Source organism: Fringilla coelebs (assembly GCF_963513975.1).
Source record: "Fringilla coelebs genome assembly, chromosome: 1".
NCBI classification, from domain to species: Eukaryota; Metazoa; Chordata; class Aves; order Passeriformes; family Fringillidae; genus Fringilla; species Fringilla coelebs.
The window spans coordinates 89,432,985-89,460,170 of record NC_140028.1 but is presented as its reverse complement, the minus strand read 5'-3'; the positions used below and the strand labels follow the sequence as shown (position 1 = coordinate 89,460,170).

At 41.8% G+C, this 27,186-nt stretch overlaps 3 protein-coding genes across 9 annotated transcripts in view; 1 reads left to right on the top strand and 2 right to left on the bottom strand.

Moving 5' to 3' along the window:
- Nucleotides 1–2,084, bottom strand: part of NUP153 (nucleoporin 153) — a 44,337-nt gene extending 42,253 nt beyond the window's left edge. Inside the window, exon 1 of the mRNA XM_084222772.1 lies at nt 1,678–2,084. Within this exon, the coding sequence (XP_084078898.1) occupies nt 1,678–1,770 (93 nt within the window). The 5' untranslated portion in view covers nt 1,771–2,084. The remainder of the gene's footprint in view (nt 1–1,677) is intronic.
- Nucleotides 2,085–4,247: 2,163 nt separating this feature from the next.
- Nucleotides 4,248–17,464, bottom strand: LOC311160590 (tRNA selenocysteine 1-associated protein 1-like). Of its 6 annotated transcripts, XM_084217521.1 has the most exons (11): nt 16,760–16,813; nt 15,738–15,904; nt 14,302–14,382; nt 13,209–13,285; nt 12,979–13,112; nt 12,266–12,397; nt 11,277–11,396; nt 8,971–9,166; nt 8,370–8,415; nt 7,640–7,808; nt 4,248–4,538 (listed from the first exon to the last, which is right to left on the bottom strand). In XM_084217521.1, exons 4-10 carry the CDS (start codon nt 13,236–13,238, stop codon nt 7,672–7,674), a joined length of 795 nt encoding a protein of 264 aa, XP_084073647.1. In that variant the 5' UTR covers nt 13,239–13,285; nt 14,302–14,382; nt 15,738–15,904; nt 16,760–16,813; the 3' UTR covers nt 4,248–4,538; nt 7,640–7,671. The 6 variants fall into 6 exon arrangements, with proteins under 6 accessions (XP_084073647.1, XP_084073648.1, XP_084073649.1 ...); XM_084217522.1 differs by lacking the exons at nt 4,248–4,538; nt 16,760–16,813 and adding an exon at nt 17,344–17,464 and having other exon boundaries at nt 4,562–7,808; XM_084217523.1 differs by lacking the exons at nt 4,248–4,538; nt 16,760–16,813 and adding an exon at nt 16,863–16,949 and having other exon boundaries at nt 4,562–7,808.
- PAK1IP1 (PAK1 interacting protein 1) lies at nt 17,006–25,568 on the top strand. 2 transcript variants are annotated; one of them, XM_084217505.1, is made up of 10 exons: nt 17,006–17,098; nt 18,438–18,600; nt 20,472–20,592; nt 20,683–20,757; nt 21,371–21,423; nt 21,866–22,011; nt 22,102–22,199; nt 22,875–22,974; nt 24,139–24,265; nt 24,881–25,568. In XM_084217505.1, the coding sequence occupies exons 1-10, from the start codon at nt 17,036–17,038 to the stop codon at nt 25,033–25,035; spliced, it is 1,101 nt and encodes a 366-aa protein (XP_084073631.1). In that variant the 5' UTR covers nt 17,006–17,035; the 3' UTR covers nt 25,036–25,568. The 2 variants fall into 2 exon arrangements, with proteins under 2 accessions (XP_084073631.1, XP_084073630.1); XM_084217504.1 differs by having other exon boundaries at nt 24,875–25,563.
- Nucleotides 25,569–27,186: the final 1,618 nt, after the last annotated feature.

Sequence of the window (27,186 nt, the reverse complement as noted above, 5' to 3'; positions counted from 1 at the left end):
AGAAACACTTTATCAATTAATTCCAGTTCAAGTCAGCTATCTACCCAGAGCTCATCTTTTTATATAATGCAGGTTAGCCAGCTTCGTAGGTTTAAAAAGACATCCCTTACAACAAATGTAGATATCTGACACCTATCTGACTATTTATCATTTCTTCCCCAATATATTACTTGTTAATTAGATTGATGCATTTGACTTGGAGCATCCATGCTCTGGTTAGAATCCCACCAAACCACGCTCTGGGATATGCCCCCAAGCATGTGTTTGCTTTGCCCCATTGTTTAAATAAACCTACTAGAAAACACACAGAGGTAACAGACAATAAAATAATCAGAAAACCACCTCACCTAATTATTTTAAATTCTTCTGTTTTATCAGTTATATACACAGTATCACCACGTGCAGGATCTTGCAATTTCAACATTACTCTGTTGTTCACATTAGAGCTTTCAACATTTGCTCTGCAAGTGCAGTGATTCTTTGGATGAAGCGTCACCCTGCCCGCTTTACAAGGACAACACTGCTGATCTGTGCGCTATACAAAGGATTAAGTATAGTACCTCCCAAATAATAAAAACTAATTGAGCAACAATTTATGCATAACACACCCTCAATTTTACATATAATATTTAATCTCCTGGCTTATATTACCGATTAAATAACGTAAATGTTTTGTTTTTACAGTCAATTTCAGGTTCATAAATACACGTGAAAGGCATTTCCAGAGCACTGTCTCCAGGCATCTTGAAATTCTCTGACAAACAGGAGTTGGGAAGGATCTTTGCTTCTACTCCCTGCAGCCACTCTAAATGGCACAGGATCTATGTACTGCAATTTAAAAACTGTTTTTTTTCTGTTATCTGAAAATAACAGAAATATATGTTCTGTCCTACAATACAGAGAAGAACAAATGCCTCATGAATTACATTTTGCTCGCATTGCACCAGCACGTTTAGGCACAGGCGAGACACTGAAGAAATCTAAGGGTTCTGCAGGCAGCATCCTACCGAAAAAAAAAAAAGGGAAAAAAAAAAAGAAAAGGAAAAAAAGAAAAACAAAAAAAGAAACCACAACAGAAGATGCCTAACTACCCAGCACCCTCACAGACTCATTTGCAACCTGGAATTTGTCAAGAAATGCAAATATTGGAAGCGACACACTTAAATCTGACTATTAACTCTAACTTGATAACACAGTTAAGATCCATTTAATCATGATTTAACCGGGCAGCCCGGAGACAAAACGAGCATCCCACGGAACGGGAGCCAGCCCGCTCCAACCGCGAGGAGAGGGAATGCGCACCTACCCCTTCCCAGCCGCCTTCTCCTCCTCCTCCCGCCTTTGCTCCTGCCTAGCGGGGGACAGGCGGGAGACAAAGGGGAGGCGAGAATCGCCCCGCAGCCCGGCGGCGCCGGAGCGGGGTGAGCGCCCGGAAATCCCACAATCCCCATAGCCCCGGCGGGAAACCCTTCCCTCCTCCCTCCCCACGGGCCGCTCCACCGGGAAACCCCGGCCCAAAGCCGCGCACGTGGGACTGCGCGGAGAGCGGAGGGGGGGCAGGGTGGCGGAGGGAAGAGGTCGGGCCTCCGGGGCGCCTCCTGCCGCCGCTGAGGTGAGCGCCGGGGGAGAAGCGGGCTAGGAGGGGAAGGGCTTCACGGGGCTGACCCGCGACCTCACCTGCTGCTTGCCCCTCGCATAGGGCGGCTTCGCGGCTCCCAGGTGGTGCCGTCGGGTCCGGATCTTGCCGCCGCCGCTGCCACCCGAGGCCATGATGCGATCCGGCCCGTCGCCGCCGGCGGCCTCGTCCTCCTCCTCCTGGTGCGGCCGCTGTGCTCCGCCGCGGCCCGGCAGCACTGTCGCTGTCACCGTCCCCGCGGGGACGCGCCCGGCCGGGCCTCTCTCCCCCCGCGCCGCTCCCGCCCGCCACGCGCCGCGCGCGGCCTCTGGTGCGCGCGCGGGGGGCTCCTCCGCGGCCTCCGCCCCGCCCCTACCCGCGCGCGCGCTCGCGCGTCTCTCCCTCTCGCGCGTCTCTCCCTTCCCCGCGTTCCCTCCGCGATCCCTCAAGCCCGCCGCTCCTCGCCCGCCGCTCCTCGCTTGCGTTCTCCCGCCCGGCGGCGGCGCCCCGCGCGCTGTCCGTCCGCCGGCCCGAGCCGCCGCCGCCGCACCCCCCTGCCCTGCCGACCAACCACACGGCGGCCGCCCCGGGCCGCGCGCGCGTCACCAGTCCGCGCGGGCGCGTCACACAAGCGGCGCCGGGCCGACGGCCCGGCCGCTCCTGCGCACGCGCACCGCCCCCGCTCCGAAGGAAGCGGGAGGGGCCGGGCCGGGCCGGCTGCGCGGGAAAAGCGCTCGCCGGGATCTGCCGCGACCCGCAAAGGGACCTGGCGGGGGAAACGTCTGCCCCCGGGCGCAGCTCAGGGACGCCTTGAGGGCTAAGAGCGGAGGTTTGTGCCGGGGTGTCGCCGCGGGTGATTCCACCGCCGTCTCCCCTCTTCCCGCGGCGTTTCACAGAATGACTCAGGTTGAGAGAAACCATAGTGAGTCATCTGGTCCAACCTTTCCGCTAAAGCAGTGTCGTCCCAGAGCACATGGCACAGGATCGCATCCGGACAATTCCTGACTTTCTTCAGTAAGGGAGACCCCACACAACCTCTGTGGGCACCATGTTCCAGTCTGCACACTCACTCGCGCAGTAGTTTTTTCCCCTAGTATTTAGGTGGAATTTCCTGTGCATCGGTTTCTGCCCCTTGCCTCTTGACCTACTGCTTGGCACCACCGAGCAGAGCCTGCCTCTGTTTTCCTGACACTCTGCCCCGGGGGACACAGGTTTTCCACGCTGAACCTCCCCAAAGGGACAGCATGAGGGGAATGTTTCCCTTGCCCCTGACGAGGAACAGCGTGGAGAACGCGGCAGGAAAAACGGCACCGGAAAGTCTGCAGTGCTGCCACTAGCGATTGGGTTTGTGTAAGCAGGAGAAACAGCAGGTGCAGGTTTTTCATCGGTTAGTGGTGGCATCTGGAAAAAAGGTAGGGGGAAAAAGCTTCACCCTGACTTTTACTTCCTCAAAACATGAGGAAGAGTGCATTCCTATTATAAAGTTATAATACAAAAAAAATGTGGGGTTTTATCTTACTGAAAGTAAAGTTGAGAAAAATCTATGGTTTCACATTTAATTTTTAGTATCCTCTTGCTGTGGGAAGGATGGAGCTGAGCAGTGCAGAAAATCACAAGCATCTTCCCTATGTGCAAGTCAATAAAAACGTTACACAGGACAAAGCCCTGATGCACCACACATCCCTTCCACAAAAAAAAAAAAAAAAAAACCAAAAAAACACACCAGCCTACATTTATCCCAGCACACATGTGAAGAAAGGGTGTGTGGAGCTAGAGGAGCCCAAACAAAGGTGATTCTGAAAGCATGCAGAAATGTAAACAGGCAGCAGGTACAGAGGAACAGCTGTAACAAGAAATGGTACTGGGGAATTTTGTGCTGCCTCATCTCTGCTTCATTCTGGGTTTTTTTGAACTTTATCAGGGTCCTCCCAGTTCTCTTACATGACTTAACTCCTTAATTCTTTGTCCCCTTTTCATCATCTACAGGAAATAACCATTACCCAATACCCAGAAGAGTAGAATTACTTTCCAGCTATTTCTCCTCATAAACCACACTTACTCTGTTGCCCCACAATTGGGAATACAATTTTACATGCAGGGCATGACTTGCAGTGACTGACAATCCCTATCCTGGAATATGCCTGTCTGAAGTCACCTGCAAGAACCACCTCATTTTGTGTAAACAGCTGGTGTGGTACAGCTGCTGACTAACTTTAGGATGATGGTCTGCTTCTATAATGGGCATGTCAATATAATTATCAAAACAAAAAAGAGTATTATTGCCTGGATCTGTAACTCATTTCGTCCAAGAACCAATTACCATGCTAGCTTTCAGCTTAAGAGGAGGGGAAGGAAGGCTAGCATAATGTGTTTCCATTATGGGAAGAGCTAGATTTACAGAGTGGATGGCAACATGAATTGGTGACAATGCTGGCTTCTAAAATGGTACCTGTGTGTGGAACTGACTAAAATCATTCCTGTGCTGGTCAGGTAGGAGCTGAACAAATTTAAAACAAGCTTCCTTCTTCATGCGTGCTGAGAATATTAAGGTAAGCTGTAAACACAATTTTCTCTTCCACATACATGTCAAATGCAGCTACACTAGACACTTGCTCTGTAAATTCAAGTGCTGCTTTATTTACTTATTTTACCTATTTAGAACAATTTCCATATGGTGACATACCTTTAAAGAAACTCATGACTCAGAAATACTTGTTGATATAGTCAAACAATGTCTATTGACATGAGTCACTGAAGTTAAATAAATGTCATTAAAAATGAGACCAAACAAAAGGCAAATATATATATATATCTCCAGCAGAATGATAGTGATCATCACCATTTGATCAATCTTCCCTGTGAGTTATATCTGCAAGTTACTTTGAGGTAGCACTAGAAAGAAGCTGTTGGTCCAAGAGCATCCCTGCAAAAAGAAACATTCACGACTTAAGTACCATTTAACCTTTTTCAACACTTTTCAGTCTTCACTGGTTTTTTGCCTGTTTTTTTCTCCCTGTTCACTGACTGCAGGATCATTAGCCCCTCAAACCATGGTACTAAAGCTTTTCTGTTCACAGAAGTGGAAAACAAAAACATTACTCTTCTTCAAGAAATAAGTGGGTTTTAGGTAAAGGCACTATCTATCACAGCTAGGTACAGTGAAGAGTTTATAAAACCAATACTAAGATATTCTTCAAAAAAACCCCTTCATCAGACTTAAAAAACCCAACATTTCATTTGGGTAAAACAGATAAAACACAACTAAAGTGAAATAGCGTGGTGTTGAAAACATTGCTCCCAATACTTTTTTTTATGTTTCTACTGCAATCAGCTCTTTGTAGAACTGAGAGCAGACACCTGTACGATGGACATGTTCAGTCTTTGTGTAAGCTTGCTAATTCAGGCAGTAGTTGGACCAGTGCTGGAAGTTTCCTCAGTTAAAAGTCTCAGCAATGAATGCCAGCAGATCTGATGCACTCATTTTTTTCCCAAATTTATGCTTACACCAATACAGAAGCTTTTTCAGTGTGCATTTACAGTAAAGAGTGTATGCTGCACACAGTATCTTGATCCCATATATGCACTCCTAACTGGTAAGCAGTATAGACTAGAAAGGCTCAGGAGACAGAAAACAAACAGAGCTATTTAAAACAGTATCACACAGGCTGCAACCAGCAGACTCCCCCTTCACCTCACTTTTCTTCTGTGCTGACTAAAGAAAATATATGCCCCAACATCTCTCATGTTTGCACAACTAATGGCCCAAACAACCTCCTTCACTACATTTCATAAACAGCATTTTCACTATACAGGTACTTTACAGCCCAGAACAGAAGGTGCATGTCTGAAAACAGTCTCTAATGCAGTGTGGAGACCTTGCTAAGATGTAAAATCTGCATAAATATAGTGACTACAGACTCTGAGGTTTATGTGCTGTGGTGATACAGTGCTGATCAAAGTGAAATCACACAATGACATGGGCTCCTTATTACATAATTCACACATGGATCAACCTCCCAAAAGCTAAAAATCAGTGGATACCCTATAGTATTTCTACCAAGCCAACATGCACCCTCAGGATCTGATAACACAATGAAAGGTTTCCACAAATTACTTGCTGCAAGTAAAGTATGGTGTTAGGTAACACTATGTAAAGCAGGATATGCACTTCAAAGCAGGAAGCTTCCAGGTCTCTGCCTGGGTTATAATCTTCCAGCTTGTGATGACGGTGCTTGCTAGATACAAAATCCTTTGCCTAGCAACTGGTTTGTACTACCAGGCTCAGGCACCACAACTGTGCACTACAACTGAAGTGACATCAAATCCAGCATGGTTTTGAAAGTCTAACACCCCCACATCCAAATTCAAGAGGCCTGCATCTACTATCTTGAGTTTCCTCCTTCTGCAATCCTCTGAAACAATTCTATACAGACGCACAATTCCCTTCCTCATCCAGAGTCTCTTTGCTTCATCTATTCCACTTTCTGTCACATTACCATTATTAATCTCCCTACTGTGACTCTCTAAAGACTGACCAGCTCACACCAGGGAAACATTCATGTACAAAATCCCAGGCTTCAGCCACTTTGCAACTAGTTCTCTCCAAAGCAGGGAAACATTCTAAGACTGCAATAGTAATCCCCCTGCCTAAATTAATGGCTTTTGTTTTCTCTCTTTCTACATACACAATGCACAAAATTCATGAAGAATGACGTTCTTATATCACACCAGGAGACCCTTCTAGTTTAGTACATCTGTATTTCATGAATGGGACTTAAAAAAAAATCCCAACTGAAAGTAAACTGTGTAAAGAGGGAGATTCTGGTGAGCAGGTAGAAGGGACCTGCTGTGCCAAGTCATCACTCTGCAATGCAGCACTAGTTTCACATTTAAGAACAGCCTATAGGTTATGACCACCACTTCAATGTAATTAAGTCATTACAGAAAAAAAAACCCTGCCATCCTAGCAATTATGGTTTAGACTGCCCCCAAAACACACGTCAGTACCAAAATGCCTTGAGTAGCTTTAGTAGCTTTCACATGTATTAGCTATATGATAATTTATACCTTTTTATCTTCAAAAAGTATTCTTTTCCTTCCAGCCTGAATTTATTTGATTGTGTACATTAAGCAGTAACAGGAGCTTAAGACCCTATGACTGGAAAATACTTTATACCCTTTCAGATAAGAATAGTTTAGAGGAAGCCACTCAGAAATTGCTATCTTAAAGCAGAACTTTCTTCATTGCCATCTCCCCTAACCTCTTTTGACTTGAATACTGAGAACTGTCATCCTATGAAACATCTGAGCATGAAGACTGAACAAATAACAGATGCTTAGGATAGGGTGCACCTTAGTTGAAGAGGATACTGGGATACTTAAATTCCTGATGGGTTTTTCTTCCCTCTTTAAACCACAGGGTATTCTTCAAGGATTTTTATGTGTAAGAACAAGTATTATATTACACCAGTTTCTTTGCTGTAAAAGGTCAGATGAGAAGCCTAACAAGAAGGGCAGAAATAAAATTATCAGTATCTATCATCCTTAGTCTTTGGAATGTTTGCAGCTACAGCCCTCCAAGTTTACCCTTCTGTATGTTAAAACTGGACATGTTAAGATTAGGAGCTTTTAAGATTGCCTAGGCATCTTGGAAGTATGTGAGAGCTAGCTCTTGCTAGTGATGATGCCCATACCAAAGACAAGTGAAATATCCCTACTGCCTCCAGCTAAGCTCCACAAGCCAGAAGGAGAAGGTGTTTCACATATATAAGTAAAATCCCTTGCTGGCCAGTTTGCAGAAACAAAATTTTATTTACACAGGCAAGTCTATCTTTAGACCCCATTGAACTCTTTACATTTCTAGAATATTTACATGATTTCAAGATGCTCCAAGTGATGAACAAAACAAAACAAAAAAAAAAGATTACAGAAACTGCCAAAAGCATAGCAAAAAAACCCCCAACCTATCATTGTGCTTTAAAACTTATGATCTAGAGAAATGTAGAAGAAATGTAATTTTAGCACCTTGGTCATAACGGTCATGCTATATAAGACACTTAAATAGCAGAGGGGATGTCAGAAGTGACCGTATCCAGAGGTTGCCAGTGACAATTCATGAGGGCATCATAGAGTTCTTCACTTGTCTCCATAAACTGTCTGTTCATTTCATCAACATCCAAGTACAGCTGTGGATCTAAAAATAAAAGTCTGGTAAGTACAAGTGTCAGAACTTGGGAGGCTTACACATGAAAACCTGAAGTAAATGCCTAATAAAGTGTACTTCAGAAAAATTTAACAATTTAACAAACTTAATACACCACCTAGTGAGATGTTTATTCACCTAGAATTTTAACAAAGCAAACAAGTCCAGCTTCTTTTGGAATTAGTGTAGTCAAATGCTAGGACTGTATTGGTATTTCCACATCAAGCAGAGATTTTGGGATAAAATTTTTCGACACTATTACAAAATGTCTCTACTAATGAACTTAGCATACAATAATCTTAACAGAATCAATATAAAGATCCAGTACCTTCTCCAACAGACCATTCCAGACAGAGAATGAAGGCAGTTACAAGAACCCTACTGCAAAGCATTGTTGACGATGTCCCATTCTACTTAAAGCTATTAGCTTTAAAATCCTACCTCATCTTAGCTATAACCCATTCTTTATCCAACAGTTACTGGCTTGTATTGTTAAAGGACAGAAGTATGGCTAAATTCAAGCAATTCAAGTTGCAGTGATAGAATTATTACCTTCAGTTATTAGGTCATCATTGATTTCAGTCATAGCTGAAGCTTCCTAAAAAAAAAAGTATTCACAGTAAGTTTCAGAAAGCATCACAAATCCAAAATAATTTTATGCTCCCCAAAATTCCCTTCCTCCCACAGTTATAGAATAAGCAGGAGCAGGTGGTGTTTGTGGGGAAAAGGTTTCTTGTGGGGTGTTTGTTGCTTTTTCATGCTTTGGTTGGGTGTTTTTGAGAAAACCATAGTATAGTTACACTTGAAATGCACTTTTGGAAGTTGTAAGATGATCCTATCTAGGTCAGCCAGTTGATCAATTTCAACTATTCTTTACTTTGCTTTAAGCAAAGTACATAAAAAAAACTGGATGAGAGAAACCCTGCATAAACTTGCTATTAGAACTGTTATTTGACATACATGAGCAAATATAACTGCATAAATATCTAATTCTACAAATGCATTCAAGCAGTTATATCCAAAATGTTGAACATAACCTTCACACTCATCTGACCGCATGATTTCACTTTCAGGACTTTTTTTTGCTCTGATTTACACAAACCATATTTGTTAATTAAAAAAAACCCCACAATTAACTGTGTAGTATCTTTACCTCAAAAACAGCTGGAGCCATAACAGCATCTCCTAAAGAGCAGTCTCCAACAGCTTGCATGCTATCATAGGGAGTATAGGAGCTGTAGTTGTAGTCAGCATAAGGATCGTAATTCCACTGTGAATAATAGTTCTGGTAATCTTGGTAATAATCATTATAGTTGTATGACTGGTACCGCTGGAATTCTGCTTTCAGTCTGAAACATGAGAAGGTATATACAGTTAAGAGTTGGAGAACAAACAACTGTAAACCCAATGCTGAAGTTAATTTCACACACTTCCAAATTTATGAGGAAACTTTGCTAAATAGTTGCCAAAGTCTTATGCCACAGCACAATACACCTCATGTTTTTGAGGAGAGCAAATGCTCACCTTCACCAATGCCAAAAGTAATTATTTCTACAGATTAACTTGAGTTACATTTATCTATATTCAGTTTGGATACTTTTGGTACTGTTTAAGCAACCTACTAATTAAAAAAAAATTATTCATTAAGATCAGAGACCTTCACCAAGCACTGCATTTTTAAAGACACTTTAAATGTTTAATTAGTCCTTCCATCTTTTGTTTTGTTAACACGAAATCTTGTTATTTCCAGAAACAAGGGGTAAAGTTAGATTATCTATTTCAGAGGAGCATCTGACACTGCCTGTCAATTTACCATATCTACCTTCACCTTCTCAAGTTTTGGTCCATGAACAGTTGCCAAAGCTTAGCAGTCAGGTGAAGTCAGCACTGCCATTATCCAGAATGAAGCCAAAGCAGCAGGAAAATTACAAAACATTACTTATGAAGACCAAAGGGCCAGGTGATAAGTTTTCACTGCTTTCCCTCTCCTGAGCAGATTTTTCCCTGGGGCAACTTCAAGCTGACTAATGACAAGTAACAACAAACAAGAACAGTCTGTTCTAAAACAGAGATACACCACATGAAAAACATTGGGATAAATCAGCTACACATTCCAAGAAATCTCCTCTACTTAAGACATTTTCTCACTGATTACATACAAGCAGACCTCCTACGTTTGCAGTGTCCAATGTCTCTATCTCCACTGTGCTACTACAGAAAATTCAGATTGGGGCTTTTTGCCAAGACCACAAACTGAAGGAGCTCACAAATAAATTTCCAGTAAGTGACTTAAGGACAAACTACTCTGATTCCTGGATTTTTGGATGCTGTGAGAGCATAGTACTCAGCCATTCAGAAACAGGTGTAGATTAGAGGTGTGTATGTCATTACTCACACTACATTTCTGCTTCATTACTGTGAAGCTACACATACATTCTAATAAATAGGTATTTCATTGTCTTACTACTGTAGTAAATAAATGTTTCATAATGTCTCAGTCTTCTGCTTCCAACTTCTCTCCTACATCCAACTCTGTAGGAAAGAAACATCTAAAAATACTGCTGACATTCTTCTGGATTGCAGAAGTGAAGAAAACTTTTTTTGGGACCTCATTTTCAGAGCAAGTTAGTGAAAGCAAATCTGGACAGTGCTCTCTTGGGTAAGGGCATTTCTGTTCCAAAGTAACGAGGCAACATTGGCAAAATTATCCAGGGAAGAGAAGCAGGAGCTGTTATTTTTAGCCTTCTAACAGAACACACAAGCTAACCTCATGAATATATACTGAAATTGTTTCATAGACAGTTCTATTTTTGTCTGTATTCTGGATCACAGTTTATCAAATTTGGTATCAAGTCTCTAACTGGACTGTCTTAAATAACTGACAGAGAACTGAGCTGGCAGAAGAAAAAAACCTCTCAAACCAAATAAACTTTCAATTTCCTGCTGCCCTAATCACTTGAGGAGCAAAGAGCAGTATTCTAAAAAAACTGCTCAAGCAACATCTCCTTTGGCTTCTTCCCCTCTATATTCTGTATTTTCCCACTAAGAGTTCCTTCCTCTGCCAGCCTACTTTAAAACTAACAATGTGCTACCTTGTCTAAGCCAAGGGGAAAGGCCCCGAAGAGCCTCCTAGCACAAAAATAAACACTTGTTGTCCCTTCTACCTTATTCAGGCCCAAACATGAAACACTTGCAAATACATTCAGCTTCACTACCATAAACATCAAGGCTGGTCACAACAGCAGCTAAGCCCAAGTGATACAATCTGGCTAGACTCAAGAGTTGGATTTCCCCAGTAATCCTCAAAGAGGTTGATGGATTCAGGCAGTCATAACATAATGCTTCTTGATTTTGCATCCTGTACAGCCATTATAGCAAGGGCCACAGTCTTTACAAAGGCAGAGCTAAAAGAATCCAATTATTCAGAATTACTTTATCAATGCACAACTCATTTATTACCTTTTAGAAATTCCTATGCTCAGCCGGATTCGTTTTCCCCCCAGACCTGGTGCATTCTGGCAGTCTTGCAGTGCCCTCATCTGATCACCTTGCTCACCAAATCTGACAAAGGCATACCCTCTACAATTTTCAAAAGGGAGAAAACAAATTCTAGTATTCATAACAGTTACAAAGCCAATTAATTCAATTTCTGTCTTCATGAAAATAGTAGCTACTATAGCTTCTATTACCTAAGCAACCTCTCTGGCATGTGCGCATGCACAGAAGATGCTTTCACAAAATTAAAAACTTGGGCCAGAAGCAAAAAGCTTGGTTGATAGCATTAAGGTGCAACTTGCTGAAAGCCAGCAAAACAATATATGTTAACTGCTATCTGTGTAAGTAACCAGATTATATATTTCTGCACTTACAGCAGTTCAGTATATTCAATATACTGAATTCAATATATAGCTCTAAATTTCCTTTTTTTTTTTTTTAAGTTTCTTGAATTAGTCCATTACAGCCAGTGTTTTCTGAACAGCAAATTCACTTATTCCTGCTTCACTCTCTGCCTGGCCAATGTAACTTTCTAAGCTTTATTTACTAACACTAGTATTTTGATTTCCCAACCCCCTACGATTTGCTAGGCCTTACACTTTTCTTCCACATGTAAAAAGGGAATTATTTTGTCCTGAGTATGGCACTGACTAAGTGGACACGCTGCTGTAAGTAAGCACAGATGTCCATGCAGAGCTCTCCTTTCTCCCACCATCTAACCACTTTCATGCGGATATGCATTTGGCTGAATTGAATCTTAACACATTAGTTAGCTAAAACTAACCATAAAGTTTCAGAACCCCAAGGATCTAGGTTGTTAAAAAATAATGCCAGAGAATAATCTCTCTTCCTGCCTCTGAAGAAAACTCAAAACCAGCTCAAATCTAAGTTCTTATATATTACTTATAGGAACAAACATACTGACAGCATTAACACATTTTCACAGGCATTACCTGGAATATCCCAGCAGGTCTGTTGCTATTTTGCAGTCAATACATGAAGGGTACCTCTTTAGGAAATAGTCATAGAGCTGGAAATCATCTACTTCTGGAGTCAGCTCCCCAACAAATATAGAATAATCCGGTCTTTAAAAAGATAAAAGAACCACCATTAAGTCTGAGAATAACACAGTTCATGCCAGTATTGAAGACCCTAACATACAAGCAAGTAGTTATTACTGGACAAATAAGGAGACAAATATGACGAGAGTATTAACTGCAAAACTCTGCTAAGCACTGTACAGAACTGCAATGCCATCACTCCAGCAAGTTCTTAATTTCTGAGTCCATTCTACTGCTTTTGCAAGCATTTCAATAAAGACTCACATTTATCAAATAATCTTTTTAGAAGTTGGTTTTAGAAACTATTATTTGTTGTCTGAAGGGCAGGACACCCAAAAATACCAAGAAAAAAAATACTAAGTTACAGCAAGAATTCAAAAAGAGCCAAGACTATTTTGACACCCCATCTCAAGCAATTATGAGAGATAAACCATGAAAAAAAAATCTTCATTATTTAAATGGCAATACAATTCCATAAGCAATACTTAGTTTATAGGCACCATGTGTGCCATTTCAGGATTTTTTAAATAATTGATGACATTCATTAGTCATTAGCAATTTAAACAGATAAAGGGTCAGAGCTGCTCATTTCTAAAGGTCTTTACCTGGTTGTATTAGTACTACTAGGGACAAACTCTATTCTTCCTGGTTTTATTTTGTTCTTTTTCTTCCGTTTCTTCTGGGGTGTTCTCCACCAGCTGTAGGCCTGGAGACATTCTCTTTTTTTTGCCATCAAGTCCTGTAGGGAGAAAAAAAATGACCTTTATAGTATTTAGCCTCATTTACATTCCTCCCTCCCACTCCCCATCACCACAGGTGATTTCCCCATATTCACCTTGCCCTTGAAAGAAGCCTGGGGTCCCATTTCTCCCTCCGCCTCCCATGAGGGAAAGCAGCCTCTGGGGAAAACGCCTGGCAAAAATAACAGAGCCAAAGGATTGTATGAACAGCCATATTCCCCTGACTTGTCAAGCTGGCTAAAGGATTGACAGCTTCCTCTGGGAATCGGGGACAAACCAGATAGCCTTTTGATGCTGGCCAATCCTAAATGTTAATTAGCTTCAGGACTGGACCGTGTTCCGCTTGAGCTCCAGGATGCAAAAAACCCTGCACAGCACAAATGCATGATGAAGAGGCAGGGAAATTGTCACTCTTGCCTAGAAGGAATCTCCACTGTCCCTATCTCCCCTCACCTAGGAATTCTTCTGTGAGATGCCTCTCCTCACTACCCAGCAGTGAGTCACTCTCCCAGGCCAGGAACAACAAGAGGCCGATTAATGGAATTTAAGGAGAAAGCAGACCAGGAAGAGGCACAAGATCAGCTGAGGGAAAACTCAAACCCAGATGCAAGGCCAGGAAGAAAGAGGCATAAAAAGTGCCTCACAGGATATTTAAAAAAAAAAAAAAAGGAAAAATTAAGAAAAAAGAAAAAAAAACACTAAAACCCCAAAAACCACAGCTCAAAAAGGAAGTGAGTGGGGCAACTCCACAAAAGAGGAGTGGAAACAGCCTTGTTAACACCAGTTGCCTCCCTCAATGAAGAATCTGAAGAACAAGGACTTCCAAAAATAAGAGTGATGTTCCATAGCATTTACTTACGCAGGCTTTAATGTTCTTCCTCTATAACATCTCCACATGTATCTTATACAGAGAGTGTTAGGCGCAAGGTCCTTCGGAAGAACTTGCGCTCAAATAATGCAAACTGCAAAGCTTAATGTAATGCCCCCCAACCCGTTTGAGTCGACACAATGAAGTGTCCTGAGGACAGCCACCAATTACCACATTGCCGGAAGAAATCTTAGTACTAAAAGAACATCCAACTCAGAGCAAGCTAGCTATGTCAGCTTTACATTTATTAGGAATTCTGAGTATGGTTCTGGAATCCATTTAGGCACTGCATGCCTGTATTTCTGACTAAATGATCTTACCTGGCTTGCCATGGCTCAAATTGTCTTCTGTCTTTCTCAAACGGTAAAACTGCGCAGGTTCAATTTATTACACTCCTTCAGCTGAAAAAAATGTAGGGGAGAAAAAGAAGATGAAGGATTTTATCCTCAATATTAATTACTTTCAAATATGCTCACCCCACCATCTGATTTAATGTTATTAATTCCGAACTTAAAAAACTACGTTCTGACTCGTCACTGCTAAAACACTGGAGATAGAAAGGATATATGGCCAACAGGATTATGCTTAGATGTAATGCTCACTGTCCTAAACTGTAACAGACTACAAAGCTTTCCCACTGTCTAAAGCACTAGAAAATTCTAGAGATCTTTTAAGTCTCCTATACCTTACCCATAATTCTGAAATACCTACATATAATAACCCAATAATCCAGAAGCTTAAAAGCAAGGCAAAAGATAGAGGTTTCAGTATGTTTTGTACAACTTGCCTGGTTTCTTTCCCTTTTAACCAAATTAAATTTACTTGTACCACAAACTATGCAGCTGAAAACAAGCAGTGGTACTTCCAATGTGCTAAAGGATATGAGAAATAAAAGAAGGATGAGGGCAGAGCACAAGCAAACATCATCTTTTTCTGCACCTTTTCTCCTCCCTTTTGCCTTCTCCACATACATGTTTCACTCATTACCATCAAAACTAAAACCAGCAAATAACATCGTACTGCCATCACTCAACCGGTGGACACATTTCCTGAAGAACTATATATCTTTGTTGATCCCAATATCTTTTCTTTAGGCTTTTTCCGCGAGTCATCCAACAAACATAAATCAGTGCAAAAGCCAATTTCATTTGCAAAATACTCTGCATTTACTTTCACACACATGTGTTCTTCACCCCAACCGATTTTTTACATCTGGTGTAGCTCCTGTCGCAGATACTTGACAGCTGAAGTTCTAGTTTCCGTTTCCACACAGGAATTTATGTAATGTTTTAGATCTTGGCTGATTAAATCCACAGCCACATAATGCAACAAACACAGAGCATCTACAATGCCTTCAAGGCTTGCCTGAAGAGTTCATAGCACTACTTGGATTAGACTAACTTGACACCGGATAGCCATAAATCATAATTAGAGCTTCCATGCATGGTGCTATTCAGAATAACTATGGACTTCATCCCCACAGCCATTGTGAAGCCAAAGAGGCCTGAAAGACTAGTAAGGTTAGTGTATGCTACACTGAGCACATACTAATTGAAAGTAATTGTGTTCATTATAAAGAATTATCAGCAGCAAATTCTTCCTGTTTAGGGTGGTCACTATTAACGCAAATAACCATGTAACAATGTTCCTGTAACATTAATTTTCAATATAAAGAACCATAAACTCCTCCATGCTCTCAACACTGAAATACTGATTTTTGAATTCACAACTGCACAGAAACTTTTCTTAAACTTACCACTTTTCACTCGTGCAGACCTGATGGAAGATGGCACGCACGACAGAGCACTCTTGTTGCAAGAGGTTATCAGGAGACAAGTGATTCAACTGCTTCTCCGTAGGTTATCACCAACTTTTATGCAAAAACGGTTTTGTACGCCTCCCTGATCAATGTTCACCTTTTCACTAGAAAACAAGAACACGTTAAAAGCAGTTAAAACAGTGGGTACTAATATAATACATTTTTTTACATTTGTTTTAACTGCATCAACAGCCACATGCAGCTTTCATTTAAGCAGCTTCACCCTCCAGAATTCAAACACATCCTTAACTGGACTACACACACACCATAGCAGCTTTTAATTTTATTCCACTTTCTTGCATTATGCGTTCGCATGGCCAAAAAGGTGGGCGAAGCTGTTCACAGCCTGAATCCCCCGTGCAAACACTGCTCACGCAGGCAGCGGGCAATACCCCCCCCCTTCCTTAGGCACTAATTTCGCTCACACGAGGCGCCGGGGCAGGGCACGGGGATGAGGGAGCCTCCCAGAGCTCCTGTGGCCGGCGCGGTGACCCCGGCCGAGCCCAGGCCCAAGCCGTGACGCATTTCTCTAATCGAGCTACTCGGCACGACGGGAAGAGCCCGACCACAAGTGCGCCCCGCCCGGCCGCGGCCCTCCGCAAGCGGCCACAGTGGCGCCGGGGCCGCGCTTCCTGCTTAATGTACTACGCGATAAGAAATTAAGTAATGAAAAAATGTAAAACGGCCCGACGAAATAGCAATAAAAGCCGGCGGGGCCCGGGGCTGGGGAGGGGCTGGTTCTCTGGTGCCTCGGCCCAAGCGCCGCCGGGGCCTCCTCGCCCCGCGCACCCTGAGGGAGGCCGGGGCCCCGCGGCCCCGGGGAAGAAAAAGGGCCGAACATCCCGGCCCATCCCACCCCGCTCCGTTCCCAAGAGATCGGTTCGCGCCCCTTTTCCCCGCTAGCAGCCCCCGATCCCGACCACCGCTCCCCCTCCCCCCCTCGCGATCCCGGCACTAACGCCTCTCGTCCTCCCCGTCGCCATCACCGCCAGCGCCGCTTCCGCCCCGCGAGGCCCCCCCTGCGCGGGCTGCCCCGCGCGCAGCCTGACCCCTCGCCGCTACCTCCGGCACTTCCCGCTCCGCGGCGGCTCCCACGGGATTCTCCTCACCCGCAGGGAGCGAGCGCTGCCGGACGCCAGGCGCGGGGCCAGCGCGGAGCGGCGCAGGCAGCGCGGCGGACGGGCGGGCGGCGGAAGAGCCGGCGGGAGCCCCGGGGCGGCGCCGTGCGGTGGCGGATGGAGCTGGTGGCGGGGTGCTACGAGCAGGTGCTGCTGGGGTTCGCCACGCGGCCCGGCCAGGTAACGAGAGCGGGGGAACGGGGCCGGGGGGGGAGGGGAAGGGAAGGAAGGGAAGAAGCACAGAACTGTCTGGGTTGGAAGGGACCTTGGAGGCCATCTCGTTCCAACCTCCTGCCACGGGCAGGGACATCTTCTACGAGACCAGCGTGTTTGGAGTCCCACCCAGCCCGGTCTCGAACGCCTCCGGGAAAGTGTGTGTGGGAAATGCCCCGCCCGCCCCTCTGGAAGCGCGCCCCGGCACTCACCGTTTCGCCCGTCCGCAGCCGCGGTTCTGGGCGCCGCCGGGGCTCTTAAAGCGCGTTGCGGGGGCGGGGCGGCCTCTCCGCGGCCTCTGCCGCCAGACTCGGCCCCCTCGCTGGCCCGAAGGGCTCCCGGTAGTGGCGGAGCTTCCGGGCAGCCACGTGCGAGGGGGCCGCGCTGCGAGGTCGGTCTTCCTGACGCGGTGCGGAGGATGGATGGGACGTGGGCTGGGGGCAGGTGGAAGGCGTGTCTCCAGCCTGCCGGGATGGAAAACGAGAGAGTCCGCCTCTCTTGCTCTTGGGGTTTATCTCTGTGCAGAGACAGCTTCGTCTAAGCACAGCACTGATTACAAGGGGCGGTTTCCACGCTTAAATCCTTTGGACTAATCTCCTAACAGCACATTAACTCAGTAAGATCCCATTATGCTTACAGATAAGTATAATTCCTGCCCCTGTACTCGTGAGGCCACACCTCGAGTGCTGTGTTCAGTTCTGGGCCCTCGATTCAGAAAACACATTGAGATGCTGGAGCAAGTTCAGAGAAAGGCAGTGGAGCTGCTGAAGGGTCTGGAGCACAAGTCCAGTGAGGAGTGACTGAGGGAGCTGGGATGTTTAGTCTGGAGAAAAGAAGGCTTAAGGGAACTTTACCATTCTCTACAACTGCATGAAAGGAGGCTGTAGCCAGGTGAGGGTTGGCCTCTCCTCTGAGGCAGCCAGTGACAGGGCAGGAGGACATGGCCTCACGCTTTGCCGGCTGACATTCTGGTTGGGCATTAGGAGGAATTTCTTGATAGCAAGGGTGATTAGACATTGGAATGCACTGCCCAGGGAGGTGGTGGAGTCACCATCCATGGAGGTGTTTAAGGAACGCCTGGAGGTGGCACTCAGTGCCATAGTCTGGCTGACAAGGTGATGTTCAGTCATGGGTTGGACATGATGATCCCAGAGGTCTTTTCCAACCTATTTGATTCTGTGATTCTGATTTTTACACATATACTTTTTCAGCTTTGGTTTTAAAAAATAAAACTACAGGACAATGAAGTGGAAGCTTTCTATGGTAAGCTTGAGAAAGACCTGTTTGTTTTGCATTTCATTTACAGTCCTGGACAGTCGTTCCTGACTTTACACATCATGCCCACACTGCCTCATTGTCAGCAGTAGCAGTGAATAACAGATATGTGGTCACTGGGAGCAGAGATGAGACAATCCAAATCTATGACATGAAAAAGAAGATTGAACATGGGGCACTGTTACAGCACAATGGTAAGGGATCATTTCTTTGTAAAAAACCATAACGATAAAAAAATTGTAGCTGAAAAACTGGCCCTTGCTAGAAGAAGAAGACTGATTTTTTTTTTTTTCTAATAAGACTGTAGTAGTGGTGGTGTTGCAGCCATCATGGTGTGATCATACAAACAAGGTAAGCTTTTGAGCATAGAAGGTAAAAATAATTATTCTGGTATTAGCTCACAAATGCTGCCACTGCTTTAAGTTGTTTGTAGTTTTAAGAAGTGGTTAAGTTGTTATGAGCCACAAATGGCTTATGTGCCATTTTTCTTCTATCAGGATGGTTTATCTAGACCGTGCCTACTCCCAGCTATTGTCTTTCCCAGTGTTATTGCCCTGTCACAAGTGTACATGAACCACACAAAAGAGTTAGTGTGTGAAAGCAGGCTGGTGCTGCCGGAGGAGTTAACCTGGTACATTTCCTACTGTATGTGCTGCCTGAATTACAACTGCAAAGTACATGATAGAGTCACAGAACAGTTTGGGTTGGAGAGGATCTTTGAAATGTCATCTAGTCCAGCCCCATTGCAGTGAGCAGGGGCATCTTCAACCAGGTCAGGTTACACAGAGCCCCATCCAATTTGGCCTTGAATGTTTCCAAGGACAGAGTATCAACCACATGTCTGGGCAGCTGTTCCAGTGTATCACTGCTGTCCTTGTAAAAACACTTCTTCCTTACATCTAATCCAAATTGACCCTCTCTAGTCTAAAACCATTACCTTGTCCTATCACAACAGGCCCTGCTAAAAGGTTTGTCCCTGTTTTTCTTCTAAGCCCTCTTCAAGTACTGGAAGACCACAATAAGGTCTCTCTGCAGCCTCTTCCCATCTGAACAATTCCAGTTCTTTCAGCCTTTCCTTGTAGGAGAGGTGTTCCATCTCTCTGGTCATCTTCATGGCCCTTCTCTGGCCTTGCTTCAACAGGTCCACATCATTCTTATGCTGGGGACCTGTTGGAGCTAGATGCAGTGTTGCAGGTGGGGTCTCAGAAGAGCAGAACAGAGGATCAGAATCCCCTTCCTCAACCTGCTGCCCATGCTGCCTTTGATGTAGCCCAGGACACATTTGGCTTTCTGGGCTGGAAGTGCACATTTCTGGGTCATGTCCAGCCTCTCATCCCTCAGCAAGCCTAAGTCCTTTTCAGCAGAGCTGCCCTCAATCTCTTCATTCCCCAACCTATACTGCTATCAGCTTGCACTGTGCTTTGTGGAACTTGGAGGTTCAAGCCCACTGCTTGAACTTCTTCATGTCCCTCTGGATGGCATCCCATGCCTCACCACTCGCAGAGTTGGGTGTCGTCTGTAAACTAGCTGAGGGTGCACCCTTTGTCTATATCATTGGTACAGTCATCTGTTAATGGCTATCCAAATAAATCTGTTTGGGTCACTTGTAGCTCAGCATTGATTAACCAAAAAGATCCAGGAGCTAGACTGAGCATGGTAGCTGCATTTATCTCATGTGTGATAAATCTGGTGATTTTGGGGAAGCAGCAAGTGCAGTAAATTCAGCTGTGTGTCAGGAGCAAGGCTTTGACATGAGAGTATTCCTATCATTGATAGAAGCTCTCTGCCCCGGTGTTTGAGTACTGCTGTGACAGAGAACAGACCAGATGGAGTGCAGACATGTGTGGCTAGAGGGTGCCTGATAGAGCATATCAGGATATTGAATATAGCAAGAAAGTTTGAGGGTTTTTTGAAGAAATACTTAGGAAATAATTTTGATTTTCCCAAGGTTAGGGTAGTAGCTGGCATGTCTTGATGGAAGAAGCTTTTCTGTTTAGTTGTACATTCTCTGTTAATTTGGGCAATAACTGTTTGGTCTGTACAACATTGTTAATTGTATTTCTAGGCACGATAACTTCTTTGGAGTTCTATGGGACTGCACATCTACTGAGTGGGGCTGAAGATGGACTCATTTGTATCTGGAACACAAAGAGATGGGAATGTCTGAAATCCATTAAGGCACATAAGTAAGTTTCTTAAATCTTCATATTCACATACATTTTCATGTCTATTTTCCTTGTAAATAATACATGTGACTAATGTTTTGTTTTCATCAGGGGACATGTGACATCTCTTTCTATTCATCCTTCTGGGAAATTAGCTTTGTCGGTCGGAACAGATAAAACATTAAGGTGAGTCAAAACTGATGAAAGAATGCTGAGAATCATAATTCAGTAACTCTTAATAGGGTGCTATAAGCAACAATTCCATGTTGGGACTAGGCAACACTGATAAAACATATTTGTTATCGAATGGTTCAAAGATCCATCTGTTTGTCTTTTGAAGTTCTAAGTGTCAGCTGTTCATACCTTCTTCTTGGGAGCTCTGACTCTTCACAAGTCACTTGTAGATGTATAAATATGTTTGCATTTTGGAACACAATTTGCTTAAATTTTTTAAAAGTGACAGGTTTTGTTTAGTGTGATTTTTCACTTGGAGTGTTTCCATGTTGCTGTAGATACCTGTTTTAGAGATATAAAATGCTGTTTTAATAGCACAAATTTCTATTGGCCTCCTTTTGGCCTCAGTATTGCAAATGGTGGTTTAGAAAATAAATAACACAAGTTCAGCATTATAGCGTGCAAGCAATATATGAACTCATCATTTTCTTTTGCATTAAGAAGGCAGAAAAATGCATAGAGAGGCTTAAAAGCTTCCTTTGGGTGCCTCATGACACCAGATTGGATTTCAGTTTTTCTGTGCTGTTTTTAACCAGAATGCACATTGCTTGTTGTTGTGTTTCAGAACCTGGAATCTTGTTGAAGGACGATCAGCCTTCATCAAAAACCTGAAGCAAAGTGAGTTTATCAATCTAAATCTACTAATAAAGTGCAATTTGATAGTTTTATTTTTCGTGTAAAGAAAAGTTGACTGAATTAATCAAGTAAGTTAACCACAGACTTCCACAATGTCTTTTTTATGTATGCCTGCTTTGCAGGCAAGCAAATATAAGCTCATGTCCTTAATAATAATAATAATTTAGCAAAAGGAAAATATAGTACTACTAAAGTAAATCCTTTTTTTTCCTTTAAATTTGAGGTCAGAGCATTTAAATAAATGTGTTTCAGTTTGTTTTTCTTTACATGATTCTGATAATCAGAAATAAACATTTAAGAGCATAGCTGTTTATTCTAGCTTATTTGATTTTTCGCTGAATATTTTCTTAGGCCTAGGTAGAAAACAGTCTCTAGCAACTTCTAAAGACTCTTACTTTTACATTCTCTGTATCAATGTGTACAGATGCACACATAATTAAATGGTCCCCTGATGGAGAGAAGTATGTGACCGTGATAGCAAACAAAGTGGATATCTACAGACTTGACACAGCTTCAATCACTGGCACCATTACAACAGAGAAGAGGATTTCTTCACTTAGATTTATTACAGTAAGTACAAAAATGAGAGGTGTTGGGAAATTAACTGGTTTGAAACACATGAAATTAATCACACTTGCATTTCTCTTTCCCCATTCCAAGGATTCTATCCTTGCCATAGCTGGAGATGATGAAATGATTAGGTTCTACAGCTGTGACTCTCAAAAATGCTTGTGTGAATTTAAAGCTCATGAAAACAGGTATTTATATTTGTTTACTATTTAAATATTTATGGCAATGCTGAGTCCTCTCTGAAGTTCTATGGCTTGTAATGTTCAGCATATTTTGCTTTTGTTTTAGTGTAGAAAGTGAATTTATTTATGTGCTAAATTCCAAACAGACTTGTTTGCTTTTTGTATGAGCACAAGTACTGTGTCCATGCATGTTCCAAAAACAATAGGGTACATAATTAAGAATATTGCTATTCTAAATTTGTGTGTGTGTGTCTGTGTTTAACCAGTCTTTACTGAATCTTACTCTTTAGAATGCTTCAAAAAAACAAAAGAGTTTTATTCAGTTACAATAGGAGTGTAATTGTACATTCTCTGTTTTTGAATACCAAATATTTGTCCAAATGTTGCTTTGAATTTATCAAAACACAAAAGCATTAGCAGTTATGTCACTGATGTGTCCAGTAGTGTATGCTTTACAGTACTAGAGAGTTCTGAATTGAATCCCAATAAGCCTAGCAAAGGCAAATGTTCCTAATATAAATGACAGCACTCAAAGCAAATCCAAGTTCCTGCCTGTCACTTGGGTGTTTTTTGTTCAAACTGATTTTTTAGACTGTTGCCTATTCATCTTTAATTTGTCTCAGCTTACTGGTCTGAAGTGAACTGCAATGCTATAAGATAAAAATGTATTCTTTTTCCCAGAATAAAAGATATTTATAGTTTTGAAAGAGAAGGACAGCATGTCATTGTTACTGCATCCAGTGACGGTTACATTAAAATGTGGAATCTGGATCTTGATAAGGTTGGTATATTACACTGCTTGTTACATTTAAGAAAATCAACAGAGAACCAGAATTGCAGACAGTTCTGTTGTAAGAGTTCATTTTAAGAGGAAATTTTATGTGGAATGTGGATGTCTTGATCTTCTTCCATGCTATGTTTAGTAGAGATGTATGTCTACGCACATTTATTTATGCACTCATATTTTTTTCATCTTTGTACTTTTTTCTTTTAACAAACTATAAAATCTGATGATATTATGATATTTCATCTCCACTTTTTGTAAAGTCGTGCTTCCCATCAGACACAGCCAGGCCTATGACTATCTAATCAGTTATGTATGTTATGACTATGTAATTAGTTAAGGACTGCTGTGAATTTCTGTAATGTTGATGACTGTTGCTACTCTTCTGAAAACACAAAGTCTGTGGTTTGGGCAGGGGAAGGTGTTTGTTCGTGTCGGGGGAGAAACTTATTCTTTGGAAAAATTCAAATACATAAATATACTGAGTACTTGTATTTCCTGTATTTTCAAACAGTTCTGAGTAACACAGTTCAACAAGGAATCATGTTTTATCTTTAAAGTTTATTGTGTTTATTGTTTGCTCTTAAAATCAGAAATAGATTTTTACAATTTATTGCCTAGTTAAAAAGGATCTACTATATTTTATGATAAGTATCTTGGTCAAATAATTATTTCTCAACATATATACACTTCAAATCTGAGTCCAACTGTTTTTAATTTCACCCACTCTGAATATTTTTCTTCTTGTAAGTGCAGGAGTGATCTCCCTCTTTCCTCTTCACCTTACATTTCTGTTCCCCTTGTACAGAATTGATGGTGTGATCTTTACCTTTCTGTGTAAGATTGTATTTATTTTGACCAAATTCCTTTCCCTGCAGGCAAAGTTTTGCATAACTGAGTGGGCTACTCTGTCCAGGTCTGAGGGGTAGAATATCCTAATACAGTAATTTCCAGTGGGTTGATGCTGTTAACACTGCCCATGTGTCTGTGACACTTTATCCCCTGATATCTGTAATAAAATATTTGTATTCCAAAAGCTGAGTGATAAAATTGCCTAATAATGAAAGTGGGCGGTAAGGTGCTTTCTCACTTCAAATACTTCATTAAATTTAACCAGAAATAAAATAAGGTTTAAATAATCTTCTTTTATGTTTTCTTCAGATTAGAGATGGGCCATCTTTACTGTGTGAAGTAAATACCAAAGCTAGGCTGACATGTCTTGCAGTATGGCTTGACCAAGCTTCAGAAATGAAAGAAAACTCTGATAAAACTGCAACATCATCTCAAGGTAACAGAACTTTATATTTTCAATTGTTAATGTGACTGTGAAATAAAATACACTGAGTGGGAGGCTTCTCCTATATCCACTGGAAAATGTTCTGGTATTTAGAAGTGGGGATGTGATGCTGGCAAGTGATACAGATACACTTACTAATCTGATACTGTCTCAAGCCCATATGTTTGTTGGAGAACATAAGCCTCTTTTCACTTTTATTAAAGTTCTCTTTCTGTTTACTAGAATAACATACTGAGGAAGCCACTGCAAAGCTTTTGAGACAGATAAGAAAACAAACAGTTGATAGAACTGCATGTCTTGTTTTCCTAGAAGCAAAATTAGGTGTGAGGCCACTGTAGTGGGGCAAACTTAGTAAGTCCAGCTCAGATTTGTTTGGGTTTTCTGCTGTTGTTTACCTGCATTGTAATCTATTTACATACATGACCTTTATGTATTTTAATTGCATAGGCAAAACTAGCATAAATGGCACTTTCTACTTTAAAATAAAAAGCTATTTATAATCCTTTTTGTTTAAATGAGATACAAATAAGTCTCTGTGCCATTTGGACTACAAAGAATGGACATAAAGGTCAGTGTGAATAATTCCTTGCTTTTTTTCAGAAACAGAAGGTGAAAAATCATCAATATCCAGGATAAACAAAGATTTTTGGACTACTAAAAGGGTTAGAATAGCAAAAAGAAAGAGAAAAATTATTCCAGAGAAACAAAAGCTGGAAGCTCCAGTGCAAAAGAAGAAAAAGAAACAGAATAGCTCGGCATGAAGGCATCTACTTTCTCTCCTGTACAAAAAGTAAATGCTGGTGTTGCCCTAGTTTTTATAAGAATCTAAACCCTAACAGGACATATACCTCTGATCCATTGTGTTGTTTAAAAGTAATTATTGTTCTTATCTTAATAAACTGACTGATCATTCTGGGAACATTCCCTAAATGAAGAAAGCAAAAATAAATTCATAATATGTAATGTTTATATTTTTCTATTAACAATACCTTACACTTTTTAACTGGCTCTGAAAAAGCCAGCTAAAATAATAAAAATAGCTGCATCTGTCTCAACATTGTTGTTTCACTTAAATGCATATTAAAAACATGTACACTTCTTCTTTTTACTGTTGAAAATGTTAGTGTTCATTTGCCTTTCTTTTCCTACTGTAAGAAAGAACATGTTAAAATTACTTAAAATATGATGATCACATCCCATTCTTACGCTCATGTAAAACTGTAATTTCTAATTTTTGACATGGACTTTATAAGCACAATGTTTGGCTTCTTTACTGTGTTCATACTTAAATATATTTAATTTTTTAAAAAATCTTTGCACTCATGGTTCACATCACTGAAACATTTTGTTCAGAATATGATACATAATTTAGGCAGAGGAGTTTATATTAATAAGGTTTTACCTTTTCTTCCCCCTTCCCAATGTATTTTTTCAAGTTCTTGATCTGAGCCATGTTGTTTAAAAAGAATTATATAACACCTGAAATTTTACCATGCTGATAAAATGTCACCTCTTTTTGCACTTAAATTCCTGACCTTCTCAGTCTGTGGCATCCGGAATTCATCCTAAGCCTTATTACAAATATACAGCAAGAAAAACAAAGTTGAACAAGGTCAAAGAGGTGAACTAAATGTTTCCTTTCTTTATTTTAAGGTGTAAGGCATGTTAATGTTGTTTTCTGCACTACTGGAGTAGTCATTCCTATTTCTGTTTTCAAAGAGTGATTGGAATTATGCTTTGTTCTGACTCACTTCATCCATTCCTCCTTATTGCAAGAGAAAAAGTAGAGAAAATCAGAAAAAATATTGAACCAAATCTGGAGACAGGTATGCAGGCTGGTTTAGAGATATAAAACAGGATGTAACTCCAGCTCAGCTCTGTCCTCTGACACTGAAACAAAATGAGCATCATCAGTGCTGTTATAGAATTGTTCATGTGGCAGTAGCAGTATTCTCTTGAAAGTGGGTGTCCCTATTTACCTTCTGTAACTGTTTTCCTTACTTAGATAAATGAACAGAGCCCCTTGTTTGGATATTCAACATAGATGATTTATGCAAGTTTGGTTTAATTCAACATTAAAGAGATTAAATTTGAGCTTACATAGCTTTTAATTTTAATGATACCCTAAATGTTTGTGTTCACAAAACACATGGAAATAAAACAGGACTTAAATGGTTTGTTGACTTGACAGAAAGGTGTCATAAAGATGCCAGATTTTTAATTCTAAGGCTTCCACAGTAAATATAAGAATTTAAAAGTGAAAGATTAAATAAGTGAACAGTGATTTCACTTGTAAAGTCTTATGTCTATTTGATAGTGCTTATCTTATGTCCTTGACAAAATGTCTGCTACTGCTAAACCATTTTTATTTGAATTTTTAAATACATGAGCTCATGGACACAGTAGTCACAATTGCAGAAGCAGGTTTGCAGAAGCACTAGGAAAAAATCCAGTCTGCATGTAATTTTAAGATTAAAAAGCAAAAATTCCACAGAATTTGGATTCTAAAGTATGGACTTAGAAGTAAATATTACACATTTGTAAAAATCTAAATCCCCTATGTAGTAACAAAGAATTATGCATCTCATGAGACTCAGAACAATTTGTGAATTGGAGACAGGGAAGAACAGTGCTTAGGGGAAAACCCATATTTTTTATACCTTGAGTGAATACTCTTCTAATGAGTAATTTGCAATTTGTCGTTGTATCTTTGTGTATATCTTCCTTTTCAGCACATTTTCCATTCTAGTTTTAAGGAAGCTGCTTAGAATGATAGAGGGAAGGCAGCAATGCGGAGAGATGTCAGCAGTGACAAAGCTGTCCCTATCAGAAGGGGTGGGTGTGCATGACACTGGGAGAGTAGATGGAGCCATAGCTGCAAGGAGCAACAGCTCAGGGAGCAGCATCTCACC

Bases quoted from the DNA above. Each gene is read 5' to 3' on its own strand.
- LOC311160590 (XM_084217522.1), bottom strand. From the start codon at position 13,238: ATGGGACCCCAGGCTTCTTTCAAGGGCAAG. The intron at 13,113-13,208 runs GTGAATATGGGG...TTCTCCCTACAG, and splicing joins AGGCTTCTTTCAAGGGCAAG to GACTTGATGGCAAAAAAAAG. The intron at 8,416-8,970 runs GTAAAGATACTA...TTTTTTTTTTAG, and splicing joins TGGCTCCAGCTGTTTTTGAG to GAAGCTTCAGCTATGACTGA.
- PAK1IP1 (XM_084217504.1), top strand. From the start codon at position 17,036: ATGGAGCTGGTGGCGGGGTGCTACGAGCAGGTGCTGCTGGGGTTCGCC. The intron at 20,758-21,370 runs GTGAGTCAAAAC...GTTGTGTTTCAG, and splicing joins GGAACAGATAAAACATTAAG to AACCTGGAATCTTGTTGAAG. The intron at 22,012-22,101 runs GTAAGTACAAAA...CCCCATTCCAAG, and splicing joins CTTCACTTAGATTTATTACA to GATTCTATCCTTGCCATAGC.